Source organism: Nyctereutes procyonoides, unplaced genomic scaffold (genome assembly GCF_905146905.1).
Source record: "Nyctereutes procyonoides isolate TBG_1078 unplaced genomic scaffold, NYPRO_anot_genome, whole genome shotgun sequence".
In the NCBI taxonomy this organism is placed as follows: domain Eukaryota; kingdom Metazoa; phylum Chordata; class Mammalia; order Carnivora; family Canidae; genus Nyctereutes; species Nyctereutes procyonoides.
The window spans coordinates 37,164,602-37,178,988 of NW_026575146.1; the positions used below are offsets into that span (position 1 = coordinate 37,164,602).

At 33.1% G+C, this 14,387-nt stretch overlaps 1 protein-coding gene across 1 annotated transcript in view; it reads right to left on the reverse strand.

Moving 5' to 3' along the window:
- ERCC6L2 (ERCC excision repair 6 like 2) overlaps nucleotides 1-14,387 on the reverse strand; it is a 130,007-nt gene that overhangs the window by 65,545 nt on the left and 50,075 nt on the right. Inside the window, exons 4-8 of the mRNA XM_055310556.1 lie at nucleotides 13,530-13,723; nucleotides 5,712-5,873; nucleotides 5,123-5,330; nucleotides 1,855-1,995; nucleotides 758-871 (exon numbers count right to left, since the gene is read on the reverse strand). Of these exons, the coding sequence (XP_055166531.1) occupies nucleotides 758-871; nucleotides 1,855-1,995; nucleotides 5,123-5,330; nucleotides 5,712-5,873; nucleotides 13,530-13,723 (819 nt within the window). The remainder of the gene's footprint in view (nucleotides 1-757; nucleotides 872-1,854; nucleotides 1,996-5,122; nucleotides 5,331-5,711; nucleotides 5,874-13,529; nucleotides 13,724-14,387) is intronic.

Consider the following 14,387-nt stretch of genomic DNA (forward strand, 5'->3'; position numbering starts at 1 on the left):
TTTCAACTTAATATATTTATATCTATACAAAGATTGATTTTGAAAAAAATTCTATTTAGAGGGAATATATTACTTTGAAGATATTATCAGTCAGACTAATAATTCAGAAAACCTTAAAGTGATCATGCTAATCATATATTGCTTTGATGAGTTCTGAGATAATGATAATTTTATAATTTTTCTTTTATAATTTCTAAAGCAAGGAATCAAATACTTCCCAAAGACAATACTATCAAAAAAACAGTATTGAATGCTTATTAGATTTTAAACTTATATTTGAACAGCATGAAGAATATAACACAAAAAAATATATAACATCACTATATAAGAAAGGCCTAAAGAAGATTTTTTTATTTTACATTGTGTTCTAGAATAAGTTACAATTGAAATGATCAAAGTAAATGATTGCATTTTAATCAGGTAGGTTGGATAAATGCAATTAGATATATTATTAATGGAGTAAGACTGACTCATCAAATATCTAACCTAGTAATTACATCAAAACATGTTAGGAAAACAAATATATCGACATTATCAGAGATATAAAAAAGAGGTATTACTTTAAATTAGGCTTCAATTTTCTCTTAAAAAACTTAAAAGCATATACTTCTTTGATACCTAAATTAAAAAATGAGCAAGTCAGTTTTCTCTTAAATTGCATACAAAAATAAAGATATCTGGCTATGACATTTAGTACCAAATATAATATCTTTATACCAAATAGCATCACAAAGAAATTTAAAAAGCCAACTCAAACCTGTTGTTTGGAGGTGCTAGCAGACTGCAGTAGTGCAACATGGTTAGCTACCTTCTGAAGGACTGCAAGGTAACTGAAATACAAGGTTTTCACTGTTTCACCATGTGAATTGGTCTGTAAACAGAAAAAGAGAGAAAATGAAAACGAGCAAGAGACTAACATGGCTACGTCACTACTGCCTTCATAAATGATATCACTTACACTAACGTTTATCATTTGGTCACTACTGGCACAATACACAAAATATCCATGAATCACTTAATGTGGAATCATACTTTTGGTGATGTTTTTAATAAAAGAGGGGAGAAAGTCCTCATTCCAGAAGGTATTTACCCTCATGATACACAGTGTCAGAAACACTGCTGTAAGAAGTTCCTAGCAATGAAATATGGCATGGGGGGCAGGGTTATATTTCACTGTCCTCTCATTTATATTACAAGGTTTCGTAAGAAACTGTGCTATTAGGAAAAAGTGATGTAAAAAAACAGCAAAATAGATAAGAGACGGAATAAATATCAATCTGGATATTTATGTAGGATCCCTCTATGTACATGGATATCTGATAGATAACTTGATAATAAAATAGAGAGGTAGAAAAAAGGGCAGGAAATAAATACAGATAGAAGGTTAAAAAAATACAAACTAGTATTTGTTTCTAAATAAAAAATAAAATACTTTATTATACTGATATGCATTTAAATTAATTAACATTCTACCAGAATAATATTTTAAGCCTGCTATCAAAGACTAAGTTTACTATTAAGGGATAAGGCGAAACTTCTGAAAATAAGATAAAATTTCAAGATGAAGTAGGCTACTTCCCAATAAAAGTTGAGAGGGAGGATATCAAATTGAAGCTACTAGTTTCTGAGAGCTACTGAAAGACCAGTTTATCAAAAAGATATTTGAATATTGTATTTTGCTATTATTACCATTTGATGTTATAAAATAATTTCAAAGACTATTCCTTTTTATTAACTATGGCTTCTAAAGGAATTGAGGAAAAGTTATTTTATCTGCTCCTTACCTCCGACACTGGAATAAAGAACTATGTAATCAAAAGCAAGATTGTGAAGATACCACACAGAAACGCTTGCCTTATAACAACAATTTCTCCTTTTCCGGCCACTGCTGCAGCTACAGGGTTCAGAAGACTGAAGTATCAAAGTCACATCTTTGGTTTCTAATACTGTTTGATAGACAGCTTTCTGAAAATCTGTCAGAGAACAATACACCATCTGCCAAGATGAAACACTAAGTAATTATTGGTACTTTTTTATAGCAGTAATAATCACAATGCACATCAGATTTTATAGACTATAAAAGTGAAAACGGCTTATAAACTATTTTTCTTTTAGATACATTAATATGACAATTTCTCCCACCCTAATCTAAACCCTATAAATGATAACTTTATTTTCAAATCTCATAGAGTTTGTTTTTCAATTGAAAGGAATTAAAATATGAAAAAACAAGTGGTTTCCTTATATATTTCTAAATATATTCTGGGTCTTTTCAGGATTTCATACTATTAGCCCATCATGCAAATAAGTGACTACAGTTTAGGTCAAATAAAAAACTAGATAAGAAGGGGTGCCTGGGTGGCTCAGTCAGTCAGGCGTCTGCCTTTGGCTCAGGTCATGACCCTAGGGTCCTGGGATGGAGTTCTGAATTGGACTCCCTACTCACTGGGGAGCTTGCTGTCTTCTGCTCCTCTCCCCTACTTGCTCTCTCTGTCTCTCTCAAATATATAAAATCTCTAAAAAAAAAAAAAAAATAGGTAAAGAGAAAAGGGAAACTTTAGAACAATGGTATGAATAATACTGAACTACTTGAAAACTTAGAAAAAAATTTAAAACTTTATATTATTATTTGTAACAATTTGTATTTGATTTCCTGCTATAAATTCCTAAGGTTAGTAAAGGTTAAGAACTTAATACACATAAAAGCAACTACAAGTTTCTGTTTTATGCCCAAATTCAAAATAAGAAAATTTGATATAATCATGCCACCAAGATACGTAGGATGTAATTTACCTTATTTTTCTAGTAGCACTGGAAATTGGTAAGAGTCCTCTAGATGTAGCTGTATGTAACGAGGGTCATAAAACACATAGTAAGAGTTCAAAAATGTGAATACAAGGGAAAAGCCATCTATTTATGAATGTTTATATGTTTAAATCACTACAAAAGAATATTGCAAAAAGAAAAATTCTGCTCATTGTTTCTTTGGGTGTTACAGAAACTTTTTACTTTGATGTAGTCTCACTTTTTTTAAAAAAAGGATTTATTTTAGAAAGAGAGAGAGAAAGAGAGCAGGAATCACAGGGGCAGAGGAGAGGGAAAGAGAAACTTTAGCAGACTCCACACTGAGTGTTAAGCCCAACTCAGGGCTCGATCTTACCATTCCAAGATCACGACCTAAGCTGAAACCAAGAGTTGGACACCTAATCAACTGCACCACCCAGGCACCCCATAGTCTTATATTTTATTTTTGCTTTTGTTGCTTATAGTTTTGATATCATATTTAAAAAATCATCACCAAGACCAGCATCAAGGAGCTTTTTCCCTGTTTTCTTCTAGGAGTTTTATAAGATTTTGTCTTGTGTATTAATCTTTAATCCATTTTCAGTTAATTTTTGTGAGTGGTGTTAAGACAGAAGTTCATTTGCATTCTTTGCATATGAATATCCAATTTTCCCACCACCACTTACTGAAAAGAGTATCTTCCTTTCTTACTCACTGAGTATTCCTGGCTCCCTTGTCAAATATTATATTTGGCTGTATGTATATGCATGGGTTTATTTCTATTCTACTCCTCCGATCTATGTGTCTGTTTTTATGCCAGTACCATTCTGTTTTGATTACTATAGCCTAGGAACATGCTGTGAAATCAGGAAATGTGATGCCTGCCAACTTTGCTTTTCTTTCTCAAGACTGTTTTGGCTATTTTGGGATCTACTGTGGTTCCATATGACTTTTAGGATTGTTTGTTCTATTCCTATAAAACAATGCCATAGGAATTTTGATAGGGATTGCACTGAATCTATAGATAGCTTTGGGTATTTAACAATATTAATTCTTCCAATCTATGAACATGGGTATCCTTCCATTTATTTGTATCTTCTTCAATTTCTTCCATCAGTTTCTTATAGTTTTCAGTATATAGGTCTTTCACATCCTTGGTTAAATTTATTCCTAAGTACCTTAAAACACATAGTAACATTTACTAAACACTTTTTACATGCCACACATTTCAGAGGAACCACGTAAGGCACTGTTATCATCATTCCTATTTAACTGATAAAGAAACCAAGGTTTGGAAGACAGCAAATTGCTCAAAGTCACAAAACTCCTAAGCAGGGGAGCCAGGATTCAAGCTTATATTATTTCATCTCAGAGCCGATGCTCTAAACACTCTATGCACAATTCTCTCTTCATATATTTATAGTTATTCCTCCTATTGGATAGACAACTAAATAATATACATAAAATTGCACAAAATATTTTTAAAAGTGGGGATTCATTAAGTATTTCAATTAAATAGTAGTATTTGCTTTAGATCAAAAAGTCAATTTCCCCAACTTGTATATCAGTATATTTGCCTTTCAAATCTGTCTTTTAAAAGTAATAATCAACAGGATATTCTAAGACTAGAGAATATTTGATAGTATTACCCATACGTGGGACAATATTAATTAAGCTTAATTCATAGTAATTTATAGAACCTTTATTCCATTATCTGAGTTAGAAGAACCACAGAATTAAAAACTATAAGAGAGGACACTACACGTAAAAAAAACTCTTAAGATTTACTCTTCAAGTTTTCTTAAACAATTAATGGAATTTAATTATAACTTTTCTAAACTTTTTCAAATTAAGTTGGTTGTATAAAATAAACAGCATTCTAAAAGAAACAAACCTATAAAACAAACCTTTTAAACACTATAGTCTTGTATCTGTTACAAGGTCTCAAAGAATATACGGGGCTACAAATAGTCCACAATATATGAAGGGCAAAATATGAACAGAAAACAAATTAGGGAGAGAGTTCTTTTTTCATTGAGAAAGAATTACACCAAAAGCCTTCTTATTATAAAATAAGAGAAATGAGTTTTATGTATACTAACAATAAACCTGTCAACTAACCTGTTAGATTGGGCTCAATTAATGCTTTCTGAATTTGCATATAACAACTTTTTCCACCCTTAGTAAAAGACAAAAAAAAAAAAAACTATATTCATAAAGTACCACAGGAAATAGATTTCCTCTTAAAAAGAATTTTTTTCAGAAAAAATAAACCATGATGAAAAATCAATAACTTAAATGATGAGAAATTAATAATTTAAACAAATGCAGTTCTCACCCGGTCTTCCTTCTTAGGCAACTGATCCTTGATTAGAGTCTTGGTGCGCCTGAGAAACCATCCAGACATCATCTTTGCAAGCCTTTGCATGGCCTTTCGACCAGTAGCTAGTTCTCTTTTTGTTGCTGTGTGTCTCTGACCATGTTCTACTGGGTCAGAAAACTGCTTCTTGAAGTGGATCCTACTACCTAAAAGTCCTGGCACAGCCCTTTAAAGGCAACAACAACAAAAATATTATGGCTTTATTAAATTATCAAAAAAGAAACACATTGACTTTTTTTCCTTCTAAGAAATATTCTAAGTTACTTGTTCATGAATGATAACAATAACAAAATATAAGAAAAGAGAATGTATAACTACAAAATGACAGAATTGGTAAATAATTCAGATATTTACCTCGGGACCAAGAGTATTATATAAAGATAGGTATACATGAGACTCTCTACTCTGTATAATGTGTTTGGGACAAACGTGACCATAAATAGACATGATTTTTTTTTTTAAAGAAATGATTAATGAGCAAACAAGGTAACACTAAATTAAAGAAATATTAAAAATTTTCCCAAAAAGAAAAATTGTTTTCACTCACCAATCCATAACACACCACAGTTCTTTCATGTTGTTCTGAAGAATGGTTCCAGTGAGGCCAATGCGAACATTACATTTCAAAGCTTTCATAACTTCTGTTACTCTAGCCTTTGGATTCTTGATTTTATGAGCTTCATCCACAATGACAGCTGACCATTCCAAACTGCAAAGTGAGAAAAAAGGTGGGGAAGTGGTTGGTTTGAGAAAGCTTTCCTTTCTTACTCTGTATAATTTTTAGAGAGCAACTTTCTCTACCATGGTTTTAGAGCTTTTCCCCTATTTACTCTTTGATGATTCCATATGATTCTGTTAGTTAAACGGTCATGGGTTTGAGCAACCCATAAAAATAAAATATGTAGGGAGACAAAAGGCACAGATTCTGTTTAATGATGGTACAATGAAAAAAGTCATTTACACATTACTAAAATGACAAAAAAAAGGAATTTTTAAAAAGAATAAACTAGAGAAATATAAAATAAAAGCAAAACTTACAATGTTAAATCTGAATGAAAAAAAGTCAATATAAACTTATGATTTTAAAAAGTTATATACGTAGCTCTGTCTGCTAAAAAGGTTTAGAATCAATTGTTACCCCAGTAGCAGTGAGCACCCATAGTAGTCAGTCTCCTAAAAATAAAACAAAACAGAGCCCCATGGAGACATGATTGATTTCAGACATGCAGCAGAGGAAACAGCAAAGAGCCAAAGGACACATAAGCCAGAGTAACTGGAAAATTTGAGCATCATTAAGAATGATGATTATAGGGATCCCTGGGTGGCACAGCGGTTTGGCACCTGCCTTTGGCCCAGGGCGCGATCCTGGAGACCCGGGATCAAATCCCACATCAGGCTCCCGGTGCATGGAGCCTGCTTCTCCCTCTGCCTATGTCTCTGCCTCTCTCTCTCTCTGTGACTATCATAAATAAAAAAATAAAAAAAAAAAAGAATGATGATTATAATTGAATAGAAAACACTGAATAAATAAAACCCCAAAATTTTATGAAAAAAAATTTATATCCTTACCTCACACCATAAACAAAAATGAACTCAAACAGATCACAAATCTAAAAATAAGAACTCAAACTATAAGACTTATAAAACATAGGAAAAAAATCTTGTGATTCTGGGTTAGGTATAAATTTCTTAGATATGATATCAACAAAAAAATTTTTTTATAAATTGGTCTTTATTAAAGTTAAAAACTTTTCTCTTCCAAAGAAATCATAAGGAAAATGAAAGACATACAAGCCTAGAAGAAAATATTTGCAAATCACAATCTGGTAAAGAGCTTATACACAGAATATATAAAGAATTATTACAATTCAACACAAGCTAAAGAATCCAATTTAAATGTGAGTAAAATATTTTAATAGTCTTTTAACCAAAGAAGATATACAAAGGACGAATAAGTACATAAAGGATTCTTAACATCTTTAGTCATTAGAAAAATGCAAATTAGGGATCCCTGGGTGGCCCAGCGGTTTGGCGCCTGCCTTTGGCCCAGGGCGCGATCCTGGAGACCCGGGATCGAATCCCACATCGGGCTCCCGGTGCATGGAGCCTGCTTCTCCCTCTGCCTGTGTCTCTGCCTCTCTCTCTTTCTCTCTGACTATCATAAGTAAATAAAAATTTAAAAAAAATGCAAATTAAAACCACAAGAAACTGCCACAAATCCATTTAAGTGGCTATAATCAAAAAAAGGTTGACAATATCAAGTATTGACAGGATAGGGGAACAAATACTCAAACACTGTTTTTGGGAAAGTGCAGCTACTTTTTCTTTTTTGTTCAGCTACTTTTCTAAAACAATTTGGCAGTTTTCTTAAAAAATTAAATTTCTCAAAACACCCAGCAATTCCATTCCTAAGAACCTGTCCAAAAAAAAAAAAAATGAAAATTTACGGCCAAGCAAAACTTGTACATAAATGTGCACAGCAGCACTATTCATGACAGCCCCACGCTGGAAACAATCTAAATGTCTTTGCATTGGGGGAAGGATAAACAAACTGAGGTATATATATATAACAGTACTGTTCAGCAATAAAATGCAACAAACTATTGAAACATGCTACAACATGATGAACCGCAAAAATCATTGTTAAATGAAGGAAACCAAACACAAAAGACTTCACAGTGAATGATTCCATTTACATGAAATTTTCAGGAAAGGTAAATCTACAGAGAACAAAGCACACTGCATTGCCTGAAACTGGAGATGGAACCACAGACTGACTCTAAGCAAAACACTTTTTGAGGTGATGGAGATTCTAAATCTGAATTGTGGTGATAATCACAACTTTGTAAATTTATTAAAAGGGCAGCCCTGGTGGCGCAGCGGTTTAGCGCCGCCTGCAGCCCGGGGTGTGATCCTGGAGACCTGGGATGGAGTCCCACATGGGGCTTCCTGCATGGAGCCTGCTTCTCCCTCTGCCTGTGTCTCTGCCTCTCTCTCGCTCTCTCTGAATGAATAAATAAATCTTTAAAATAAATAAATAAATAAATTTATTAAAAATCATTCTATACTTAGAATGGATATATTCTATGGTATGTCAAATGTACTTCATTAATCAATCCATTAATACATAGTGACACTCAAAAGAGGGGGAGATGGGAGGAAAACTTTGCTATCATTGTAGATGACCATTACACCAACATCTTAGTCTGAAAATTCACCAAAGAATCAAGCATTTGCATTGCTTTTTTAGTGGATATCATAGTTAAAATTCCTGATTAAAGGAGAATGTCAGTTATTAAGTGTAAAAGAAATTATTAATTCACAAAAATATTATTTTGCAAAACCCAATAAAACAACTGACTCAGGCAAGAATATTTTTTGTATGCTAACACCACTAAGCAAAAGAATTGAAGGATCAGAATATTCAAATAGAGGCAAAGTATCACCTCACAAATTACTTCTAATTGTAAAGGGAGAAACATAACTTTATAATCTCAGATGACCACTTCTTTAGCCTGTAGAGCAAACTTGGTATCATTAATAGTGAAACAACCAGACATTAATATCTCCAGAAATAAATATGAAGCCCACAGTATCACTTATAAAGTATTCATATAAAAAAATGTTTAACCTGAATATAATTAAGCCTTTAGACCAAAATCAGCTTATAGAAACACAGATGTTAAAGGAATACACAATTCCTTGAGAAAGCAAATAGACAATTCTAATATTTGAGACATCCTAAAAGATACCTGGCCTGATCCCCTCAAAGTATAATTAAAAAAAAAAAATAAAGTTGGGGAATGTCCTAGATTAGAAGAGATTAAACATTAATCAACAAATCCATCACTTGAACACTCATGGAATCCTGCTTTGCAAATACTGTAAATTAACATATTTTGATGATAAAGAATTTTTAATTGCTGTTAATTTTCTTAGGTGTGACAATGATAATGTGTCTGAGAAAAAATATACTTAGTTTTAGGAAATCTGTGCTAAGATATTTAGAGATAATATTGTCATGTTATATACAACTTATTGAAATGACTCAGTTCCACCACAGTACATAGACATAGGCACATGCACATTAACATATTTTACCAACATTTGAATACATACACACACACAACTGATGAATCTAGGTGGTAAGTATATAGATGGTCATATACTGTTACTTCAAGTTTTCTACAGGTTTGATAATTTCTTAATATAAAGTTGAAAAAGAACAAAGAGAAAGAGGAAAAAAAACACAAAATTTTAGAGTTTGGGAAGAAAATGAACAAGATGACTTACAAAAGCAGAGAAAGCAGTAGCCTATGCAAGTAGTGGAGAAAGCCAAGAAGCAATCTGATTCATATTATTGAGGTTATAAAAAGTTAGGAATTGGTGGTACCAGATTCCTCCATTAATCAGACTTAAGTAAATATTCAAGTCTAAGAAGCAGTTGGATCTCCTAGATAGTTCCTACTCCATAAAATAGTCCAATCAGGTCACCTTCTAAAGTAAGCAAAAGAAGGGCAAAATCCTCATTTTCCTTAAAAAGAAATCAGTGAATTTAGTTTTAGAAAACTAAAAAATGGTCAGCCCGGGTGGCTCAGCAGTTTAGCACCGCCTTCAGACCAGGGCCGGATCCAGTCCCACGTCAGGCTCCCTGCGTGGAGCCTGCTTCTCCCTCAGCCTGTGTCTCTACCTCTCTCTCTCTCCCTCTCTGTGTATCTGTCATGAATTAAAAAAAAAAAAAAAAACTTAAAAAAGAAAAATAAAAAAGAAGATAAAATAAAAAATTAAGTTGCAGCATAAAAATGCTCTTTAGAAATATGGAGGTAAAATTAAGAATATAAGTAAAAGAACAGAAGGTGTGTCTGAAGAATAGGTAATAGAGGTGGCAGGCAGGAGTAAGTTGCAGTTTTTCATATTTGGCTTTTTAAATAATATACATATATAATATATAACTTAAAAATAAAAATGAAGCAAAACATATAATAACAAAAGGAGATACAGCTCACTCATATAGTGTGTTTACTCTGGATTATCTGTGATTAATGTTTAATCCTGTTCCAACACAGGGTACTATTCTCACAAAAATTAATTAATATTTGAGCAGAGCATAACATATAAACTTGTTGAATCACTATGTTGTACACCTGAAACTGTGTCTGTGTTTGTAACAATCACAGAAGATAATGGCTTAATAAACATTTATTCAACAATTATTATGTGCTAGAAGTGTTATTAAGTTCTAAAATACAGAAATTATCCTATACCAATGTCCTCAGCCTAAAGGGGTAGATAGTTAAAAATTAAAATACAATTGATACTATGATGAATGAATATCTTACTACATTTATGTACATAAAGAACATCTTTTGGCATCATATGATATACTAAATAAAAGCCCAAGTTCTGGAGTTAGTTGGTCAAAGTTTAAATTTCATGTCTACCAACAACTTAGCTGTGTAGGCTTTGGTGAGTTACTTAAGTTCTCCATGCCTCAGATTACTCCTGTCTTTCTGATAGCATCTATGAAACAGGAGCAAGCTATTAGTAGCTTCTAAGTGAGATAAAATCAAATCCTAAACTGACAAAAATGGAAATCCACTTTACTAATGATTATATTAAATGTAAATGGATTAAATACTGCAAATAAAAAGGCAGATTATCAGAATGGATTAAAAAAAAAAAAGATCTAGCTATCATTAACCACAATAGGCTCAGGGCATCTGGGTGGCTCAGTGGTTGAACATCTGCCTTTGGTTCATGTTGTGACCCTGGGGTCCTGGGATCAAGTCCTGCTTCAGGCACTCCAGAGGGAGCCTGATTCTCCCTCTGCCGTTCTCTGTGTCTCTCATGAATAAATAAATAAAATCTTTAAAATAAAAACCTATAAAATCCTCAATGTAAATATAAAGAACTGATATATTCAAATAAAAAGATGAATATACAGTAATTATAAGAAGACTCTATGTCTATAATGATATCAAATAAAACTTCAAGATATAAAAAGAACATTTTTTAAGATAAAAGGATCAATTGATAAGAAAAAATACTAATCTTAAATGTGTGTATAACTAATAATAGAGCTTCAAAATATATGAACTGAAAGGTGACAAAACTGAAAGAAATTTAAAAACACACAAATATAACTGAAGATTACATTTCTCTCTCAGAAATTATAAAACAGAAAATCAGTAAAGATAGAGAACACTTAAGAACAACTCTTAACCAACTTGACCTTATTGATATTTATAGAACACTATATCTAACAACTGTAGAATAAACATATTTTTTATATATACATACCTCAGAAAAATACAAATTATACAACACAGTACCACCACAGACACACTAAAATATCTAAAAACAAAAAGACTGACAATGATAAATGTCGGAGAATATGTAAAGCAACTGAAGTCCCCAAAAATGCTAGTTGGAACAAATGGTACAACCCATCAAGAAAATGGTCTGGCAGGTTCTTCTACAGTTTCTTCTCCAGTTACATATCCCAACAATTCCACTCCCAGGAAATGCAAGTATGTCTACCCAAGATCAATGAAAATGTATCCTTAAAAAAACGCTTACACAGCAACATTTCTTAGAGTTTTACTTAAAATAACCAAAAACTAGAAAATCCAAATATAAATATCTATTCTCAAATTAATGGGTAACAAAATGTGGTATATTCATAAAATGCAATACAAGTCTGCTTTAAAAAAGAACAATCACAGATACTTCAACAACATAGATGAATCTCAAAAATATTATGATGAGCGAAAGGTGCTAAACACAACAGTTCTAGAGATTAGAAATCCAAGACTAAGGTGTTGGCAGGTTTGTTTTCTTCTGAGGCCTCTCTCCTTGGCTTATATATATGACACTTGCTGTGTCCCCATGTATCTTTTCCTCTGTGTACTCAAGTTCCTGATATCTTTCTCTTCTAAGGACGCCAGATAGATTGGACTAGACTACCTTAATGGCTGCGCATTTTAACTTAATTGCTTCTTTAAGAATATTATCTCCAATGCAGTTACATTCTGAGGTCCTTGGGACTGGGACTTGAACATACAAATTTGGAAGGGTCACAATTTAGCTCATAATAAGCCTCTTAGTTGGTCTTTCTCCATTTAGTTTGGTTCTTCTCTGTCTGCATACATAGCCGATAGGTTACTCATAAAATGTAAATCTGACCATTTTTACCATATTAGTAATCCACCGTAAACATTTCAAGGATACTTTACTATTCGATAAATAAAGACCTCTATTCCTCCAGAGAGCTTTCAGTGTCTTTTATAAAATGTTCCTTGCTTCCCACACTATTATTGTCTCCTAGCCACTTCCCTCTTACACACATGCTATAGCCAGAAGACACACAAAGTATCAGAACTGCTTTCATTTATTCAAAAATGAGCCATGATGTTTGTTGGCTGAAGGCCTCTGCAAATGCGCTTTGGTCTCTCTTCCTACATTATTCTTCTATTCTTCAACTCTTACTTATCCATCCTTCAATTCTTACTCAGATCATAGGTCATCTTCTCTGGGAAGCTCCCTGACCATTCTACTCACTCTGCAGCAGAGTTAGATTCTTTATGTGCTCCTATGCATCATCTGTTACATATCAAACACTTACATGGCTTTATAGTTATGTCTTGAGATGCCCCATTAAAATCTTAAGATGTAGGTAGGCATACGTTACCAGCTCATTTCTTTTGGGTACTTACAGTCCTGGAACACTGATCCTCGAAATGTATATATATATTTTTTGCCGCTCAACAATTACAACAAATTCCCGTAATTAAAATCATTCACGAAAACTGCTGTCTTAATCTAGAGGTGCCATATGCATGAAATTTAGAACAGTATTACCCTCCTTTAGGATGCATTGTTTGGAAATAGAATAAAGGAAAAAGAATGGACTATATAAAATCTGATGCAGGTTTGTTTTGTTTTGTTTTAAGAGGGGGAGGAAGGAGGAGAGAATTTTTTTTTAATTTTTTATTTATTTATGATAGTCACACAGAGAGAGAGAGAGAGAGAGGCAGAGACACAGGCAGAGGGAGAAGCAGGCTCCATGCACCGGGAGCCCGACGTGGGGCTCGATCCCGGGTCTCCAGGATCGCGCCCTGGGCCAAAGGCAGGCGCCAAACCGCTGCGCCACCCAGGGATCCCAGAAGGAGAGAATCTTAAGCAGGCTCCATGCTAAGGCACCTATAGGTTCTTCCTCCTTAGAAAACAAGTTATTATAAACTGTGTATTTCAATAATTTTGAAATGAAATTAAATGCTAAAGAATATTTAGAACTTTTTTAAAATCACAACATAAAAGGATACAGTGGATGTAAACAGAATATTAATGTAATCATTTCCATTACCTGTTAAGTTCATCTAGACATAAACGTAGCGTTTCATAAGTTGTTAGAGCAATTTCACACTTCCTCTGCTTTACACGAACCAGTTCATTGTCTTTTTTGTTACCATGTAAAATAGTGACTCTGAAATATCCCCAAGTGTCCAATTCATCCCTCCAGTTGTAGAGGACAGAAAGAGGAGCAACTATTAAGAACATCTAAAAGAAGAAGAAAAACAAAATTATATTTTTTAAGAAATGAAAAAAGTGAAATCGGAATGTCAACAGTCCTTTAATTTTTGACATTGCAATTGATAAGAATAAACACAACTTAGTGACTGGATATAAAAGACTGTCAAAAAATACTCTGTTGTTCATCTTTTTATTAGGATAAAACAGATATCTAACTTTGTCCAACGGAATAACTGTTTTTTGTTTCACCCTAAATAAGGAGCTGAGAGGGAAGAGAGAAACATTTCTCCAAAACAGAGAAAAGAGTTTAATCAGGATCTGAAATAATAACTTCAAGAGCCAAGTGGGTAATATAAATATTTAAAGCAGGCCAGGTTTTTTTCTTAAATTATATGGTTTTCTGAAGCTCTCTTTCTTTTGTATTGGGCCCTAGTCCAATTATCCTCCTTCTCTCAGATACTGTCAGTTGAAGACCTGGAAAAATCATTTAAAAACTGAAACAATTAGAAGAGAACCTCTCTCTCTTTTATCATTAGATCAATAATCTACTTATATTTATTTTCATAAATTCTGCCCTCCCACGTTACCATGGATGAACTAATCATGTTCTTATCTAAAGGCAAACCCTAATCTTACACAATAGTTACCATCACATCTTGTCAATGCTAGAAAAATTGCAACAAATCTCCCC